The sequence below is a fragment of the Numida meleagris genome, chromosome 4 (assembly GCF_002078875.1).
Source record: "Numida meleagris isolate 19003 breed g44 Domestic line chromosome 4, NumMel1.0, whole genome shotgun sequence".
NCBI lineage: Eukaryota > Metazoa > Chordata > Aves > Galliformes > Numididae > Numida > Numida meleagris.
Genome location: NC_034412.1, coordinates 54,377,665 through 54,397,890, shown reverse-complemented (window position 1 = coordinate 54,397,890; position 20,226 = coordinate 54,377,665). Strand labels below are relative to the sequence as shown.

At 41.8% G+C, this 20,226-nt stretch overlaps 1 protein-coding gene and 1 long non-coding RNA gene across 5 annotated transcripts in view; one reads left to right on the top strand and one right to left on the bottom strand.

Moving 5' to 3' along the window:
- Positions 1–20,226, bottom strand: part of LOC110398367 — a 411,724-nt gene that overhangs the window by 39,288 nt on the left and 352,210 nt on the right. The gene's annotated exons all lie outside the window — the stretch shown is intronic.
- Positions 1–20,226, top strand: part of TECRL (trans-2,3-enoyl-CoA reductase like) — a 54,733-nt gene that overhangs the window by 18,552 nt on the left and 15,955 nt on the right. Inside the window, exons 3-4 of the mRNA XM_021395937.1 lie at positions 12,366–12,410; positions 12,984–13,087. Coding sequence (XP_021251612.1) covers positions 12,366–12,410; positions 12,984–13,087 — 149 coding nt within the window. The remainder of the gene's footprint in view (positions 1–12,365; positions 12,411–12,983; positions 13,088–20,226) is intronic.

Below are 20,226 nucleotides of genomic sequence, written 5' to 3'. Positions count from 1 at the left end.
GAAAACAACTGACGCAGAATATCCCAGCCTGCAGAGAGGCTGGAAATATTCAAGGAATAAGGAACACTGTAAGCTGCTAGCTGTCCCAGTAAGATGCTAACTTCTTATCACTGAGATTCAAATCTGCAGGCCTCCCTTTCTGAGCTAACAAATGTTACATAAAGTATGTTAAATAAGCAGTGTTAGTGAAAGTAAATCATTACGAAAGAAATTGTCAGTAGGTGGCACTCAAGAATAAACAGCATAATTTCTGGACATTATGAAACTTTAGTCTTATGACTGCTTCTTAGCAGGTATTTCTATAGAGATCCTGAGAGCTACGTCCCCTGGAAAACCACCAAAATATTTTTTGTTGCTTTTCTCCGGAGAGAGGACAAGGAGAGAAACGACGCAATTCCTACTTCATGCTGGGAACCAAATTCTCCTTTAGTCTCCTCCATGCAAGCTGCATGGCAATGTGTTAGGATGCATTCATCTGCCAGATTTCAGCTGCTGCTCTCATCCTGCACATTTCATAGAATCATAGACTCATATAATATCGTGAGTTGGAAAGGACCTGCAAGGATCGAGTCCAACATCTGGCTCCACGCAGGACCACCCAAAAATCAGAGCATATGACTAAGAGCATTGTCCAGATGTTTCTTGAACTCTGTATTTTATATTTTCTATATTTTTAGTGATATCTGAGAACCGGTAGCATGATTCCATGAGAAAGGGCTTAAGGAAAAATTCTCCATTTTGCCAGCCCTATGCTAAATGCAAGAGCTGGATGCAGTACTGCTGCTGGAAAGGATGGCTGTTCCTTCTGCATCACGTAATTTCCTTCCAGAGGCTGTCCGCAGTGTTAAACTGCAAGGCTCAAAGAGGTGGGGAAGGATGCTGTGGGGATTAGTCATTAAGAGTAGTATCAGCAAGAATGGTGACTGCTAAGCTACTGCCTTGCCTACAGGCTCTGTGCAGTCAGGACTGCCTGATAACAGTCTTGCCGAGAACCTGCAGTTCCTCTGATTTCTCCACACTGTTACAGCTGGATTCTCAGGTTGAAGCAAGTTAATGAAATCTGTCAATTTTAATGCCTGGAGAGACTCATGTGCCCAATGAATACACCTGCTGGGGACTTGGAGAAGCTGAATTACGCTATTTATGGCTCTCCCAGGCTGACTTCCTAGTCCTGGCCTGTCAATCAACCACAAGCCCTTCATGTGTCTCACCGACTGAAGAGACCCAAACAAGTCAGATCTAGGACACAGAACCTTCCAGAGGGATCCTTCTCCTGCCCTACACTAGGACATCAGGCTTTGAAAAAGCCAATGTTTTGGAAACAGGGCCATGATCTGGTACTGGCCTGAGCTGCCTTGAGCCAGCTGCACTCTCTGTGCAGGAAGGCAGCTGCAAAATACAGTTTTTAACAAATCTCGAAGTCCTTCCTCCCTGTTTTTATTCTATGCAGTTCATACTACCCCAGAGATACAGCCCAAATCCATAGATGAATGAGTTTTCAATATCCTCCTGTGCAGGCTGTCTTACTGCAGAGCTCATGGGCCCAGCATTGCATCCCCAGCACAGATTCACAGGACGCACAGGGCTGGCAGTCACATCCACCAATTGTTTTCAATAATTTTTCCTCTCCCTGCATTCATAACTCAACTAGAAATTAACACTGAAGGTGAAATGCTAGGGATGGGAAGTTATTGCAAATGGGCAGTATGAAGTACAGTGATTTCATCGGGGTAAATTACTCATTCATCTGCGTTGAACTCCTAAATGAAAATGACTAGATTAGGAGGAGGAAACATGATGAGATTTATTTCATTTTATAATTGATTTGTCTCTTGTCTTAGCCACACAGCAGATACTAATGGGAGACTAGGTTACATTGAATATAAGTATCCCTCAAATGGCATCATTCTAAGGTCTTTTTACTTCTCTGTGCCTGTTGACACCATTCACTTGACTGGAAACTCCTTAAATTTATTGCTACTGGTACAGTGAACTCCATACATATTTAAACTCTTTACTTTTTCTTTTGCAAAGCTAAGCACAAAGTGAGCAACAGCTCTTGCCACAAAAAGCAAACAATCGCTACCATCTTCCTCCCCAGCTCCCAGTCCGATCTGATCCATGAGTAAATTGCATCCTGTCTCTGCAGAGTGTACATGTCAAAACAAAAGCCGGAGTTCTTGCCTGGGCATGCTGATGTAGCCAGGAGGCTAGCCTGTCCAGTCAGCTTCAGTTCTGATCTCCCCAGCAAGAAGTTTCAGGAGGATGACCTCTGAATCAGCTTATTTGTGGTACATCATCTGTGCAAATTTCTCTATGCAAAATGCAAGAGTCCATCTCTTGGCATAGATTTGTGTGGCTTTAATGTATGGCTTATCTGTCAAAGCAATTGTAACATATCTGAAGGAGCTGGGAATATTTTCACTTCTTTTCTAATAGCTAGCCAGGAAAGGAGAGTGGCATCGCTGACATAACATAGTTAAAAGAAAGCAGAAGCCAAACTGAGTTAACTTAGCGATTTTCATCTTGAAAGTGACTAAGAATTTAGAGCTTATACTTAAACCTCAAACTGCAATCTCCCCACACAATAGCATGGGATTTACGCTATTGACTTGGGTGAATTTTGTGCTAGACACTTTCTCCCTTTCAGTCAAAGGGAATTACAAAAAAACCCAAACAATTCTGGCCAGTTTTCCAAAGGGAAAGGAAAGGCAGAGAGTGCTTCAGCTGCAGTCATAATATTGTAGTTACCTGGTAGCCTTCCAGAACAGAGTGAACACCAGACCAGGTAGCTGCAGTTCACTTTTGTTGAGTGCTTGAATCTTGTTAGTTATATAGGAGGAGATATTAAATCAGTCTGAGAAGTGTCTGATTAGACATCTCCGTAATTTTGCTTTCTGAAATATAAATGTGGTTATAAAGAATAATTTCAGTTTGTACTATATTAGGAAACCAATACAGTAACTAATACTATGGTTGAGTTTTGGCTTATGCAGCTGGTGCCATAGCAATGCACTTAGCCACATATGACCTCAAGCAGCACTTCTAGGGTCAGATATTTCAAGTATTTTGGTCTTCAAAGATAACAATAAATGTCAGAGTGATGGCTGGGGTGTTTAAAGTTTCCTGATTTGCACTGAAATGAATTTGGCATTTTGACACAGGTCTTTAGTGCTTAGTTTGAAACCAATGGGAATCATGCTATTGATCTGGGTGAATTTTGTGCTAGACACTTTCTACAGTTCAAGCTTCATTTTCTCATCTATAAAATAAGAATAATTAACCCACCTTTCATTTACCTTGCACTCTTTTGTCTGCTTTGGCTGTGATCCCTAAGAACTGTTTGGGACAATTAATGATTTAAATATATGCCTAATGACCTATTGAACTGGAAGCAGGTGTCTAGAACACAAAAGCTAGGCTATCCATTAAATGCTTGTGAAATAAGCTGATCTTCAGAAAAAAACAGCCATATTTCAAACCAGGAATAGAAAAGTGAAGATCATCTCAAAAACTTTAATGGAAACTCACACTTTTTTTCTCTTTTTGGCAGATGCTTCATCTGATGCTATGCTATTGCATTTCATTAGCGGGATTACAGATATCATTTCAGATGAATAATATAATGAAAGAAAAGGCAATGAATCTATAGAGATGTAGCTTGAAGCAGAACTGGTCCTCTCTGCTCTCTGGGATATTGTTCCCAGCTGAGATTTACAGGGCTCTAACAATGCATCACAAATGACATCCTATGTAAACAACTGGAGAACAAATGTGAGATGCTATTTAAATGCCTCATTAAGAAAAGGAAATTTCATAGCTAGATTCTTTGCTTTCCTTTCCTTTGCAGGAGATGCAATTGACAGATCTAGATGAGAAGCAACAAAAATTGTTTATCAGAATTGCTTGCTATTACTTACAGTGTGTCTTATTACAGTGTCTATGGCTCAGCTGAGAAAAGGACAGTACAAGGCACTATAGAAGTAATCCAGGCCCTAGAGAATGTGCAATTTGCAGATAAAATGAAGAATTATAGCCAACTGAACTGTAAATTGAAGATGCCAAAGTTGTTTCTGTTTTTAAAGAGCTCCTACCTTTTAAACTCTGGTATTACGATTTTATCTGAGTAACAGACTTCCAGCTTCAACCTGCTGTTCACCACCACATTCATGTGGGCTAAATGTTCATTAAGGAATTCAAGATGAGAAAACCCCCAGTGGTTCTTCCTGACTGTGAAAAGGATCTCACGGCCATTAATGAGATGCCTGATGATGATGGCAGGGTCTAGATCACTTCAGGGCTTTAAATGTGCTCTGTGTCTACATCAGTTTTTTTCTGTAAGTGTCCCCATGCCTTTGGACATCAGGAGGAGCTGCATAGGTGAATAGGTTTGCACGAAAAGTGCTGAGACTTCTTACAGAAGTGAGCCAACACTCTGAAATAACAGAAAAGGAAGCAAATCTCCCATGCTAGAATGAGAGGAACCTCAGGTGAGCAGGACAAGAGCAGGGGACTCTGTCTGGACCTCAGTGTGGAAGAAGTCACCCTGTGACAGTGATGTTTTTGCATTTCTTTGCTCTCTTCTGTTCATACCCTGCTTATTTATTTTCCTATTTGAGCATATGGAGAAAGTCTGAGGACAATCAAAATAAGAAGTCTTTCAAATAAAACTTGATATTTACCATTATTTCAAGTTAATGAATGCAATTCATCAAAGACAAGAAGCTAAACAAATGATTTACAATAAAAGTAATGTAGTAGTGGGGAGTTCTGCCTCTTTCTAAATTGTTCCCAAACTGCAATGATCCTGAATATATTTGCTGCTGGAAATAATTCACCATTGAAATAATCAATGTGCAAGTTATTTTGGGTTTGCAGCTCATTTGCTGGCTGTGCTGATGTAAAATGTAGGCCGGCCTCTCCCTCTGCCTGACTGCCACTGTTACAGTGTTAGTTAGGTGCCTACTTCTAATTGCTCTTTGTACATCTACCCCTGTATCCTGCTCCTGCATTTAGTTATCTCCAGTATGCAGAGGGGGGACGAGCAGTTTCCCAATCCTCATAGCTGCGCTTCTGAGGCACAGAAGCCTCCACTTACTCTAATTAAAGTGGTGGGATGGGAGAATTAAACCAGCCCAAATAAAGTTCTCCTAGGGAGAACATGGGGGGCATCACAGAGCCGCTGACTCATCTATCTGATCTGTTGCAGAAGCAGGGCAGCTCCGTGCTGCTTCTTCCTCACGGCTTGTGGAGAAGCTACAGTTTAGTCCTCTTATTAGCAGGGATTCATTTTCAGTGTGGTGAATCTAGCAATGAATTTATGAGAATTTAATTTGCGCTGAGGAGGAAATCATGGCAGCTCAAATGTGTTCACTTGATTGTTGATGGCACTGGTGCAGCCATTAGATAAAAAATAAAAAGCTGCTATTAGGGGTTAGTGAGGGAATGCATCCTAATTAGATTAGAGGCTGGGGAGAGAGCTGTGCAGTCACATACTGAAAGAAAATGATAATTCATTAGCATATTTTATTAGCTAATTGGCTAAGAATTGCTTTTAAAGAAGCACAGCCAGGGCTTGGGGTAGGACTCTCCTCTGCCCATTACATCTGAGCTGGAGGCACAGATGAGTTTTTGAGCTATCTTTGCTGTACCAGCTGAGCTTGTTGGACCACCAAGTACTTCCTAAAGTGAAGAGATTTAGGTGGTTTAGGCCTAAATCACAAACATCAAGCTGCATTTCTGGAAATCCCACCTTGCTATATGAGCAGGCAAGACAAAGAAGGAACGCTATCTTCTAGTCCCTGAAACACATAATTTGTCAACTGCATGTCCCTTAATGTGCAGTTTCTCATGTTTGGCTCATTCCTTGCACAACAGTTTAACTGACAAAGTTTATGCAGAATCACAGAATCATTAAAGCTGGCAAAGACCACTAAGACCACCCAGTTCAACCCCAGCCCATCCCTACCATGCCCACTGACCATGCCCCTAAGCGCCACATCTCCACATTTCTTGAACACCTCCAGAGATGATGACTCCACCACCTCCCTGGGCAGCCTGTGCCAGTGCCTCACCACTCCTTCTGAGAGGAAATTTTTCTTAATACCCAATGTAAACTTCCCCTGGCACAGCTTAAGGCCATTCCCTCTCATCCTAACACTGTTACCTGGGAGCAGAAGCTGACCCCAACCTCCTTTCAGGCAGCTGCAGAGACCATAAGGTCTGTCCTGAGCCTCCTCTTCTCCATACTGAAAAACCCCAGCTCCCTCAGCCTCTCCTCATAAGACTTACTATAGAAAGACTTAAGAAGTCTTTAGGAAGACATAAGACTTTATTTAGGATACACTACCAGAGCACCCTGCATCTGGTGTGTCCTTACCTCCTTTCATGAATTAGGGGCATTCTGTTATCTGTTTTCTCATTTCTCTGTATTCTGTTCTGTGGTTGTTACTAACGAAACAAAAGGTGAGCCTCAATCCCTCTCCTTGCCCATGCACATTAATTTAAATGCAATTCCACACACAAAGATCAAAATTAATTATAACTTCTGTAGAAGGCTACAAGGAAAATTGAAATGCACATGGCAAGTTTTTCTTTTCTTTTTTTTTCCTAATTATTCAAATATGCATATAAATATTGCTTGCATGCTTGCTTGTAGTTTCTGATGCTTTTTGCTTGTCTAAATTTTCAGTTAGTTTCAGTGTCAAGCTGTTTGAGATGGAAAATTGAAAGCTTAATCTGCTAGTGACAGAAATCGACCTCTAAGTGACAAATAATATTCTGCTTGCTACTAACAACGATTGATCTTCATTACTACAAACTATGCTGACTCTTAAGAAATTCTTCTGTTATTACCCAATCAGAATATAGCTAAAGTGTGGGGACTTTTTTAGGAAAAAGAAATGTGCAGGGTGGCGGGGTGCAGGGCTTTGTTCCTCAAAGCATTCAGCCATTTGTAAAAGTTAAAAGTCAGTGAAAATGCAGGTGGGTGAGTTTGTACCCTAGGGCGCACTGCAGAGCTGTGTGGGCTAGTGTTGCACAGGAAAGATGGATACTCTTAGATTTAAAGCATGTAGAACCAATGGGAACGACAAAATGGACAGCTAAAAGGGAAGTATGTAAGCATGCACTTTGTCAGGATGGGGCTTAGTTGCTTCACAGGTTTGGAAAGTGTTTTATTGCCCCTTGCCCAGACCCATCCATGACCTCATCCATCCATCCATCCATCCATCCATCCATCCATCCATCCATCCATCCATCCATCCATCCATCCATCCATCCATCCATTCTCAGTACTGTTGGTTTAGCCAAGATCTGGAGGCACCAGTTTGGCCTGCCCATGGCTTGCTCTCCCAGCGCAAGCAGTGTGTTCGTAGCTACATGCATTGATGTATTATAAAAAATAGAAGAAGTAAATGATCAGATCACTCCTTTTCTGAATTTCACATCCTTAAGAAAGTGGTTGAGTTGACATAGCAGCTAGGGGTCAAGGTGCCTTCGGAAAACACCTGGCCAAAGATCTTAACTGGAAAGCTTACAAATAAAACAGATCAGAGGAAACGGAAGCTGAGAAAGAAAAGGGATTTATCCCTGGGTACAGAGCCATTAAAACCAACACCTGTTTCAGTCCCCTGCTGAGATTTGACTGAATGGGACACGCTGGGTCTGCTTTTTCCACAGACTTCCCACAAAAACATAGATCTTGTTCAAGATCTTGCTCCCTCTCAGAATATTCTGATGCAGCACGTCAAAGGTACAGCTACAACGAAAAACACAGCCTAGTCAAAGACCCTGGCTCCACCAGGTGCCTTTGGAAGGCCAGCCCCATGCTGTCAGGACCTAGCAAGGAGTGGAAGCAGCATCTGGTTTTTCACCTGGCCCCACTAGCCCAGTTCTGTGCCAATACAGTACTCAGCAGCTGTCATTTATTACAGTGAAGGTAAGCATGGGAATACCTTTAGATACTTTCTTTCTAGGTCTTGTGGCCCAGTTCAGTTTTACTGTGCTTTCTTAGGTGTGCTTTGCTTACTGCCCTCATGCTCAAGAATCACTCACATGCAATGCTAGCGCAACAAATCCCACAGCCTTTTCTTCCAAACCAAAGCAGAAAACAACAGTTTCAAGTCATCTCAGCATTCAACATCCCGCTGTCAGCTCCACAAAGCAAGGGCAGGCAAATCTCAGTCCAGTAATGCTGCGACTGTCAGCATGGCGATCTCTCTCTGTTCCCAAGAGCGCTCAAACACGGCTGCTCCAACCCAGAGGAAGAACATTTGTGAACAGTGCTGTTTAAGGTCATGGACATAGAAAGACTATATTTGTTCAGCATTTACTTGTCAAGGAAAGACCTCAGTAAGTTAGTATTCAGATAAACCGTGTGTTGGTGTATCTGCCTCCATTTATTACGTACAAAAACACCTTCTCCTCAACAGCAGTACATGAGTATTTCTTAGCAACCTCTTATTCCTGCAAGACACATCAAAACAATAGTCTGGTTAAGGTGGTGAGCACATTTCAGCCACGCTCTGTTTATATAGGCAAGGGCTGCTACATTTCTCAGCTAGTGCCCGACCTTTGGTGATCATGTAAGGGATATCAGTGCTGCAAGGTTCCCCAGAATTTCCTATACTTCTGCAAATTTAAGCAACATGCTGGTGCTGATTGATTACAGTAATTTTGTTGTTCACATCATCCTATTCATATCACAGCAGGTATTGCTTGTAATTATTAACCCTATTTGTTACAAAAGATGCATGGGTAGCAAAAAACAATGAGAAGCAAACAATTTAACCGATAATAAAATTAGCTGCTCATGGAAAGTCAATCTGCTAATTATCTCTAAACTATGTCTGTCAGCTCCTGTTAGCATTTCTTAGACTCCTCGTTCCCCAGAGGAACAGCTTTTGCAGGGCTGAGTCCAAAGGAATGCACTCAATTTCCCAGCAGGAGAGATCCTCATCATGTATTCTTTTCAACCTTTGCTCTCACATAGGTCCATGCAACTTCATAAATACTCTGTGATAAATAGTCATTTGATCACGTAATTAACTACAGAACAGGCAATGAACTGAAGCACTGGCAACTGAGTGTGATATGGAAGCTGTCATTTTAGTAGGTGTTTGGATGGTTGTTCAATAGCGCATCTCCTTTTTATCTCCAGTATTAGCAGGTGGTTACAATTGTTGGATTTGCTCAAACTGTAGGTGGCCGTCAGCTTTTACATATCCTTCCTTCTAATGTGTCAGCTGGTTTAGGTTTAAATTTTTGCTTTAAATACTGGCAGGTCTAACAAAGAACTTGTCTAAAATCAAACTGTTTTCTTCACATTCATTTTTAAAAATAGAACATAAAAAGCAAACTCAGTGTTTACTTTCTTTACCTCACTGTCACTTTCCAAGAAAATATCATCTTCTGCTCTTGTGTGGGAAGAATTAAAATGTTTTAAGGTAATGATAGCATTAAAAGATTTTTACTTTTTTTCAGAACAAATATTTGTTTTTTTTTGTTTTGGACTAAAATATTCCACAAAGTCAGGATAGATTTGTGACAAAGAAGTCAGAATAAGGTAAATGGATTAACAGTCGCCATGAATTACTTACATTTCCAGAATAAAGGAAGCATGTACACATAGAAGGAATGTTGTCTGCATCATAGCAGTGAAAAGAAAATCAAATGGTTCGTGAATATTCTTTCTGATAAGGAATGGGGAAAGCCTTCAAGTGCTCATGTGCGTGTATTTGAGGATGATGGTTTTAAAGACAGAAACACACATTCTGAATCCTCAAGGACAAGTCAAGAGAATAGAAAGAATCAAATAGAAGATGGAAAACCAGGAAGCTATTTCAATAGCTATTTAAGCACACTGCAAGGAATAGAATGAAAGTTATTCTGCACAAAAGCTAGAAATCTAGAAAACACAGTGGAGGAACCACAATACTGGCTAAATGTTGAAGGATTTAATACTGGCTAAACAGACCCATGGTTTGAACCATAATGGTGCTTCTTATGTTCTTGTCAGCCTGCCTTTTTTTGAAAATCAAAAACAGTCTGGGATATACAAGGGGGCTGCAAACTAAATTGTTCTTACAGCTTTCGTCCCAGTGTGAAATGCTTAGCCAAAATCATAAACTCTGCAAACAGGAACAGAGCAGCTCTGCTGATTCCAAGGAACACACAGGGAACATGACCTCTTGAGGACGCCGAGCTCTCATGTACTCTCACTGTAGTAGTGAGTAGGTAATAATTCATGGCTATTCTTATACTTGGTAGGAGTTGCAAGATAAACTTCAGTCACCTATGTGCTTGGATCGCTGTTCATCTCTACATGAGGCGCCAAGGGAAAGCATTCAGAGTGCCCAGGGCTAGGCTGCAGGGGGCCCTCTGCAGCCTGATCTGGTAGGGAGTAACCAGCCCATGGCAGGGGTTGGAACTGGGTGGACTTTAACGTCCCTTCCAACCCAAGCCATTCTGTGATTCTATGGAAGTTTTAAAAAAAATAAACTGGGAAGTAAACACTACTAAAAGTAAGTTCCCTGGAAAAAAAGAAACCATCCAACTTCAGCTGGAAGCAAGAGGAGCTTTGCCAGATGTGGGAATGCAGAGAGGCTGTCAAGCATTGCACACAGCTGCAGCTATGTCATTGTCTTTAATGAGTGCTTGGTTACTCTGTCTGGAGCACAGGCACTTGTGAACTCCTGCTGACGGTAGGTGAAGCTAATCCGTCAGCGCCTGCTGGCTCCAGGTATTGGAGAGAGCCATCAAGCCCCTGTTCTGACAGGCAGTAGCAAGAATTAATTGGGGTGCTGATTAGACACTGAATTTAGCTGCTTCTGACACTGAATTTAGCTTCATCACAACAATTAATTCCAGGCCCTTCCAGCAAAATACAAACAGCATCCCATGGATGGCTTGGAAATCTGAGACACAGCAGTGTGATAACAATGGCACTGCAGACAAGCAGCAGCAAAGGCACTCTCCCATCTGACTAAATCTTTGAGTGTGTATGAAAATAATGGTGCACTGGGGCTAAAGGACTGGAAATGTGGGATGACATGCTCAAAAACAACCTTTGTTTGCCCTTGTGCAGATTATGAGTCATACCTAAAAGCATGTTGTCACAGGATTAGGTAAATTGTCTTTTATTGAAACATACTGTAGTATGAGTTGGGGGTGCTGAGAGGAAGATTCCAGTTTAACAAAGGTACATTGCATTTCAGGATCCCAAATAACTATTGATATCTGCTGTCCTCGAACAAATAATATCTTCCTTGACAAGCTAGACAGCTGCTCTTTCTCTGTCTTCCTTCTGTCATCTTTAATAGCCATGGATTTTTTTTGAACTTTAAAAAAAAACATTTGTGCCTTACTTGATGGATGTGTCTCACCTCCTGCTATTAGTGCTGGTTCATGGGTTCATCTAATACCTGTTCTTTCCTACAAAACTCACACTTAGCCCAAGTGCTTTTGAAATGAGAGTGTGCTGGACACACCGGTCCTCATCTGGTCCAGGCTCCTCCCCTGCAGTCTGCACAGTTGTAGGCTCAGAGCCTCCTGACTTCAGGTACCACACAGAGCAGGAACAGGTAACAGTTTGAATGGCCACCATCTTTTCTGCAGTCTTTCTCTGGCACTTACTTTCTCTGGCACTGAGAAACACAAATGCAGCTGGAGGTCGGTACCTCTTTGAACAGACTGGTTTCCATCCAAAATCAAAGGGCACCTCATAACAATCTCCAACTGCTGCTGTGCATCTAAGAGCAGCCTTTAAACCAGACCATTCAAAAAGCTGCTTCTAGAGAATGCCCTTAAGTCAATGAGCATCATGGAAATCACATGTACATCAGTATTAGATACCCAGGTGCCTCTGCTTTCTGTGTCACTACCTGCCTAGTGGGATTACTGACTGAGCATCCGTGGTTAAGAAATAGGACTAGCTGTGTATTCCCAGTCCAACCTTAATCCAACCCTATTGACTGGACTGTACAAAAAGCATCACTTTGGGGGTAGAAGCCAGACTGATTCCATTTAAAATAGATTTTTGGCAAATACTGTAAGAAATATGGTCCTCTTTATACTCCACAGTGGTGCGTGCACACTGCATCTTTCATGTGCTAATGGAGCATTCGGCTTTGAGATTGGTCCATCCAACATTTGACTGGGGAAAACAGATTTCTGCTGCAACTGTATGTATGTATGTACTGTGCATTTCTCCTAGCTCTTTTGTGTTCTCCTTGTATAGTTAATACCCAAAGAGAAGATTTTTTTTACCTCATATTTGTAGCCATCAGATAAAAAGTATACTAGCAAGGAGAGAAATTTAGATCACACACCATGAAATTAACAGCCACACTTTGTGATTTGAACAGGTCCCCAGTGGTACCCTTCCCGTGTTGGTCTGCAACTGGAGCGCAGTAAGTATTCATACAGATGTTAAAGATGTCTACCATATTACTAAGCCTTTGGCAAGTTTGCCCAAGAACTTACATTCATCACGATGATAGTGCCACCTATTGTAAAATATCCTAAAAACGCAAATGCTCAGGCAAAAACTATCAAAAGACATCAGTGACCAAGAGGCTGTAGAACATTGACTTTCCCATTAGTCTTGCAAGACAGAATTAAAAGTAATCTATGAAACTGCGTGTCTCTAATGGTCTAGATGAACAGAGATAGCATCAAAACAATTGCTGTGCATTGCCACCCAGCGTCATGTCAGCCTCATTCTTTTGTTAAAAAGAGGGAAGAGCAGCTGTCATAGAAATACTCTAAGCTACTAACCTGGAAAATAAGCATCTAGTCACCAAAATAAATCAGAAAACAAGCTATACCTTCTATGGTTGAGGCACAGTCAGTAGAGTTCAATGCAAATTAAAGAAAAAGGTTCAACTATTTGACCATTAGCAGGGCAGCCTATGCATTATGCTAAGCCACTGAACGGATGTGTGCTGTTTGTGCCATTTTCTCTTCCCTTTCTGTCATTCCAGATGGGCCCTATTTGAAGGATTCTGTTAACATTCAAAGCCTTGCAGTGTCCTCCATCATTACACTGTATTTTACAGACCTGGGTCAGCAGGTCGGTTGGACCACAGTAAGTATGTCCTTGTAAAAATGAGCATGACATGTCTTAATGTACAATGTCTTGTAGCATCAAATTGCTCCAGCTTCCTCAGCCTGTCCTTCCCTATGTCAAATAGTGTAATTACTTTATCCACAGTCTGAATAGAATTAAACTGATATTAAACCAAGTTATCAACATGCTAACTCTAAAATTCAATTAAAGATTAGAAAATAGACATACCAATATTGCCCAAGGGAAAAAAAATCAATTTTAAAAAACACTTTTAGCTTATCTAGGGTTTATATGTCTGTGTAGAACCTGTTGCCAAATACATTCATTTGCTTCAAGGCTCCTGTGGAGGTTATTAAAAAACAAATAAAATACGATTTCTGGTAATCCTCTTACTAAAGCAGGAAAATTATTGCATGGGACCATCTTATTCTTTGCTTACCCAAAGAATAGTTACGAGAGAGTATCAAGGCCAAGAATCCCAGGCAGAATATGCTCAGGAGTGTTACGACTTTAAGTTGTTTGCAGATGATAGCACCTTTTTCTTCTCACTTTGGGTTAATAAGTATTACTACAAGTCACTTAAAAAAATGGACATGCTCCTTATCAATTAACCAGTACATTCAAGGTGCATGTCACTGCCAGAGTTGCTCCTGACTTTGAGTAGAAAGAGCTTCTGGATCAGCGCTATAAGATCACATATCCATCTGTCCTGCTCAAGGTCACATATGTTTCTCACTCGCCAGGTTAGCACATAGCTCCTAGCACTGCAATCTCTCAGAGGTTTTAACTCCCAAGAATAAGAACATGACCTATATTTATCTTTCCCAGCTCGAAGAGAGGACTGAAATCCCCAAGTGGTGACAATCAGTTTATGGAGTGGAACTGGAGCAGTTTATACTCTGAGACCTCTACCCATTTCAGTAGAGATCTGTGCATTTACCAAGGCTGAGGCTTTCATAGAATCACAGAATCATAGAATTGCTCAGGTTGGAAAAGACCTTGAAGATCATCAAGTCCAACCACAACCTAACCATACTACCCTAACTCTAACAACTCACCACTAAATCATGTCCCCGAGCACCACATCCAAACGGTTTTTAAACACATTCAGGGATGGTGACTCAACCACCTCCCTGGGGAGCCTGTTCCAGTGCTTAACAACCCTTTCTGTAAACAAGTTTTTCCTGATATCCAACCTAAACCTCTCCTGGTGCAACTTGAGGTCATTTCCCCTTGTCCTGTCACCTGTCACCAGTGAGAAGAGACCAACCCCGCTCTCACTGCAATCACTGATACCTGAAAAGATGTTTGAAGAGAGCAACAAGGTCTCTCCTCAGCCTCCTCTTCCCCAGACTAAACACCCCCAGTTCCTTTAGTCTCTCCTCATAGGACATATTCTCCAAGCCCTTCACCAGCCTTGTTGCCCTTCTCTGGACCTGCTCCAGCACCTCCATGTCCTTGCTGTACCGAGGGACCCAAAACTGAACACAGTACTCGAGGTAATGCCTCATCAATACTGAGTACAGGGGCAGGATTACTTCCTGAGTCCTGCTCACCACACCATTCCTGATACAAGCCAGGATACCATTGGCCTTCTTGGCCACCTGGGCACACTGCTGGCCTCATATTCAGCCGACTGTCCATCAGCACACCAAGGTCCCTTTCTGTCAGGCAGCATTCCAGCCACTCCTCCCCAAGCCTGTAGGGTTGCCTGGGGTTGTTGTGACCAAAATGCAGGACCCGACACTTGGCCCTATTGAAACCCATACGGTGTACTTTGGCCCATCAATGCAATCTATCCAGGTCCCTCTGTAGTGCCTTTCTACCCTCTGGCAGATCAACACGCTCTCCCAACTTGGTGTCATCTGCAGCTGGTGTCGTCTCTGTCCCACCGATTTCCACGGGGCCATACTGATTCATGCTAGTTGAGATCCTGTATCCCCCTAAACCATCTCACCTCTGATATAGCATGTTAAAATATCCCTCATGGAAAAACAACTACGCAATTTCCTTGCAGAGCAAAAAATGCGAGTAGCGTGGCCTCCTGTTTGCTGAGACTAAGGAATCCGCACAAACCTTATTTATTCTCTCCTTTCCTGATTGTTTATGTAGCAGTAGACAGTAACATAACTACAGCTTAATATTGCATTATAAATAGAGCAGTTATGACTACGCACTGATACTGCAGGCGGTGACATTTTTTTAATGATTTGATCTGTGTGTGCAAAAGGGTGACTCTGTGGCTTTCTGAATACTCATCATACCCCATTCTGTTCCACATTCTAAATTGCCTTCATTCATCAGGAGAGACCTTCTTCCTAGCCACGTCGTTCAGTTTAAATAGTGGAGAGATTTTATATTATAACTAGTCTACAGAGAAACAGAGAAAGAGTTCATAAAAGACTGTATTTTAACAGTAGCAATTAAGAATGTATTTGTACACAGGATGTATAGTTTTACTGCTATTATTACTGTGCTTAGAGCTCCCATTCAAACTTCCTTGCTGTTCTATCAGATTTATGCACTCAGGGGAGGATTTGATTTAAAAGGCTGACATTTAAATAAACAAGGCACAGAATAAAAATACTTCTTACTCATCAGCAAAATGATAGCTGAAGTACAAAGGGCCACGCTCAGGTCTGCAGTTTAAAAACAGACACAGAAGCATATGGAGATGTGCTGTTGCTCCAAGAGATGATGCATCGGGCATGGATCTGGCTGGGGGAAAACTAAGCACAGTGATGGATCTGGGGCTTCTCATCTGACTGGGGATCACATGTGGGGTGGTCACTCGAGAACCAAGAACACAAAGTCCCTAAGTCATACAATCATAGAATGGTTTGGGTTGGAAGGGATCATCTGGTTACAACCCCCTGCTATTGACAGGGCTGCCACCCACCCTGCCGCCCAGGGCCCCAGCCAACCTGGGTTTGAACACCTCCAGGGATGGGGCACCCACAACCACTCTGGGCAGCCTGTTCCAGCACCTCACCACTTCCTCTGTAAAGAACTTCCCCCTGACAGGCTTTCTTTTTTGTAAAACAAGTATTAGCTGAAACACACAATTCTCTTCTGTGCAAGTGTTCCCAATTCCCTTATTCTACCTGGGAGGCATACCTGAGGTGTGCTAACTGATACAGCAGAGACACGAATGAGAGCTGAGTTTACAAAGCTCTTCTGTATGTCACCTGCAGAGATATTACTCCCACAGGTGCTGGGAATTCCCACCACTGGAGTGATGGGTTTTTCTTTTTAATCTCTGTCCAATTTGGGGCCTAAGCGTGTTTGGCAGAGACCTCTTTTTATATATTGCAATGCAGCATGTGACTCTCTGAAACATTATTGGCATTTTACAGCTAGAAATGCATGTTACTGCTTTAGTCAAAAGGAAAAATAAAGCCATTCTTCCTGTTGAGACTTAGGCTCATGCTAAAGCTTTCCTCATTTGAGCAGCAATTGCAGTTTCTGATTTATCAGCTTCTGTTTTCTAGTTGCTGCCTGGGCAGGCTACCAGAAGGATTGAAATAGAACTGAGAAAACAGCACAGAACTGTGAAAAATATATTTTACCTCCAAGTCTGTGAATTTTCTAAGAAAGATTAACCCTGAAACACAGTACTTCAGTAAATATTTTTTTGTAACTGAGTTAAAATTAAGGATTGCTTAAATACTTTGACTCCTGGGGGCCTTAAAATACCAAGGCTGGCAGCAGAACTGCTCCATTTGCTTTGACTGTAGCTCCTCAGTTTGTACATATTTTTCCTCTATGTTTGCACAGCACCCTCTTGCATGCACACTATAAACCCTCCTTATATGACTGATTCCACACAGCTCTGTGGTACACACAGATAATCACAGAGAAAAATTTTTATTCTGAGTTGCCACTTCAATAAATTTCTGTTTGTGTAAACCATAATGATGCTATGACAGTTGGACTAGATGATTTTAGTGGCCTTTTCCAACTGTAATGATTGTGTGATAAAGCTGGCTGGAAAAAAATGGAAAAAAAAGGGAACTGTATTTAGGAGGTTTAGGGTTATATTTTATTTTATTTCCTAGAATAATTTTGTCAATGGTTTATGGGCGTTCGGCCTGGTTCCGTGATGAATGGGGCGGGGGACCCACCAACCCATGCCCCGGGAAAGGGAAAAGGGAAAAAGGGTAAAGGGATAGGCCTGAGAACAAAAACAGTGGCAACAATCTGAGGAGAAACAAACTAATTTACTAAATAAGATATCAGAATGGAAAATAACACACTATAATACAATATAATTACAATTTAAGCTGATAAACCCAATACAATGAGAGAGAATGTCCAAAATTAAAGTAGGCCTTACTCTAATACCGATGGTGAGACAGCTGGGGAGCGAGATGCTGCTGGGACGAGAGACGAGCGGAAAGAGAACAAGGCCTCGTAATATGCGAGTTTTTATCTTTCCCTCTGACTGGAAAACAGTAACAGGGTCGCAAAGTACCCTGGGGAATGTAGTAGTCCTTCTCTTCTGAGAACTAGGTACATACACTACATGATGTTATGATGTGGAATACCAATAACTGAAAATCATAAAACCATGACAATTTCAATAATTTTTTTCCATGAAAAAAAAGAATCTGCTCAGCTTGGAAATACAGAGACTAACACCTAAGGCTGAGGGGTCTGGGGAAACTGGGGGAGTGGGAGGTCTGGGACTCCCAGCAAACTTGTGGATCAGTGGGAGGAAGATACATGTAAGAAAGCTTGTAAGAACATTACTTAGGAAAGAATCTGAGATCAAGGTAGGAGAGAGAGCTGAGGATCTGCAGGATGTATAGGTGGAGAATGTATTTCTCACCAGGCACTTAATAAACCTTGCATAGTTTGTGGCCAGTTCAAATACAGCTGTGGGACAGGATCCTCCCAACTGAGTAATGCTTCCATGGAACACTGAGTGCCAAAGAAACAGAACAGGTGGCTCCATGTAAATCTGTGAGCAGCTTAAGAATTGTTACAGCACAGATTGCCAAAAAGAAAGAACTTCCCAAACCTTTTCTGACTGCTTAACCTCTTGGATCAATAGAGAATTTAATCGTGGAAGATCTCCAGGAAAAAAAAAAGTCTCTGTTTCCTCTACAGCTAGTTTTCCAACCATTATTATTTGTAACACAAATACACTACAGCTAACAGTCTGTACCTGGCAGAACTTTCTGCTTGAACACAGGATATCGTGCACAGTGAGCACTGCTCTACCTTGGTACAGCTGGCTGAGTCTTGAGCTGTTTGGAGTCAAATTCTGTGAACTTGCACAACACTGTAACTTTTCACAAAGGCAAACTATCCACACAAGATTGTTTTTATTTTTCATTTAATTAAGTCTAATAGCTTTCAACCTCCAGGGTTATCAAGAGAGAACAGCCTGCATTTGCATTTCTTGCCTTTTTTATGTATTTTCTTTGTGGCTTTCCTTGGGCCATATATATTTTTGGCTTTATGTTACTGCCCAGTGGCAGCATGAAGTGAACTGATAAGGGAAAAGGAGACCTTTCGTTTGCTGAGACTGTGCAACTGGTCGATTGGGATTGCTCAGATGCTGCTTCCAATAAGACAAACAGTACTGACATTCTATCTCCTGGTCTCAGCAACGAACGCCACTAGCTTGTGGTGAACCATGCCAGGACATCCGTTCTTCAGCCACCAAAGGGAGTTAGAGAGCTACTAGGAAAACTAATCGTAAGAGAGGCAAATGCTTTAGTTGCTGTTGAGCAGAGCGCAGGCTGCATAACCCATGGTTAGGTGTTTATACTAATACCTTGAGTTTTTACTGCTTAAAGTGCAAAGAGAAGGTAGAGGGAATTCGTTAAGCATAAAAAGAGCAGGCTGTTTTTTTTGCAGTAATACAGAGCTTGATGCTTAAACCAATTCTGCTGCTAAAGGAGCCAAGGGCGACTCTGCGTATGGTGCTGGTAAGTGTAGTCCCTGTTCTGTGTGTATTCAGAGAAACAAGGGACATCAACAATTTGTCAGTCTTTACACAAAACTGTGAGAAGCTTTAGCTCCTCTAAAATGCACTAAGACTGTCAAAATTATTTTGTATGGAGAAGTTTTGTCCAACCCTACACTGTGGGTAAGGTGAGCACAAAAAGGAGACTGACCCATGGTTTGAGAGAGTGAGGTTTTTTGCCCACGTTGTGTGATGACCTTGACTGAATTTCTCTGTATCTCACATTCCAGCTCTGTGGCAAGCAAATAACAATATTTCCCTCTTTTACAAAGCTCTTTGAGGCTTCTAGATGAAAATAGCTGTTGAAAAGCTAATTGAGGTTATTAGTAACAACCAGGTGTTTAAAAGCACCATTTCATTCATATGTCTACATAGCAGATGATGAATGCACATTTTAGGGCAGATTTCAGTGCAGACAACTCAGACCTGGGAGAAAAGATGGGAGGAAGCAGTGATTTCCCCTGCTTTTTCCCTTCGAGGAAGCACAGGCTCAGGTAGCAGCACCATCTATCACTGTTTACTCTCCAGCTCCCGAGTCAGCTGCAATTTGCCTATAAAACCCTACAGCAAATCCATTCCTATTCTCCGGTATTTGCAATAAATATTGCAGTGCAGCCTTAAATACTTGTAAATACTGAGTCACTGCAAAATTTGCCCAGAGAAGGGAAGCTTTAGGTGTCTCTGTGTGCACTGTTCAAGTTTCGTAGAATGGATCAGCCAGTTCCATGAAAACTGGACCAAAAATCACTGAATATTGAAGAAGCCCTTAAGGATTTTGCTACCTGATTTTACTGCTGCTGAGGATTTTTTTGCAAACATGAATATACAACAAATTTTAAAAGGCAAAGATTTAAAGATGAAGTCAAAACGATGCCATTATCATCCCCAGGTAACTATGTGACCTTTAATGAGATACCACAGCATACAAAGTAGAAATAATGAAGTTTCTTAATGATTATTAGCTCAAGAATACATAAGGTTGAAATTGTACAACGAGTCTAAGGGAGTTAGATGCTAAGTTTAATGTGATTTGGGAAGCTGGGGGGTATTGAACTGCCTATTTCTCTCGGATTTCTCAGAAATCCCAGCTGCCTTCTGTACACTTGCACACAGCAACAGTCTGCCTAGTATCAGCAGGTCCTCCTCCCTGTGCACACATACTGTCTCAGTCTGACCCATG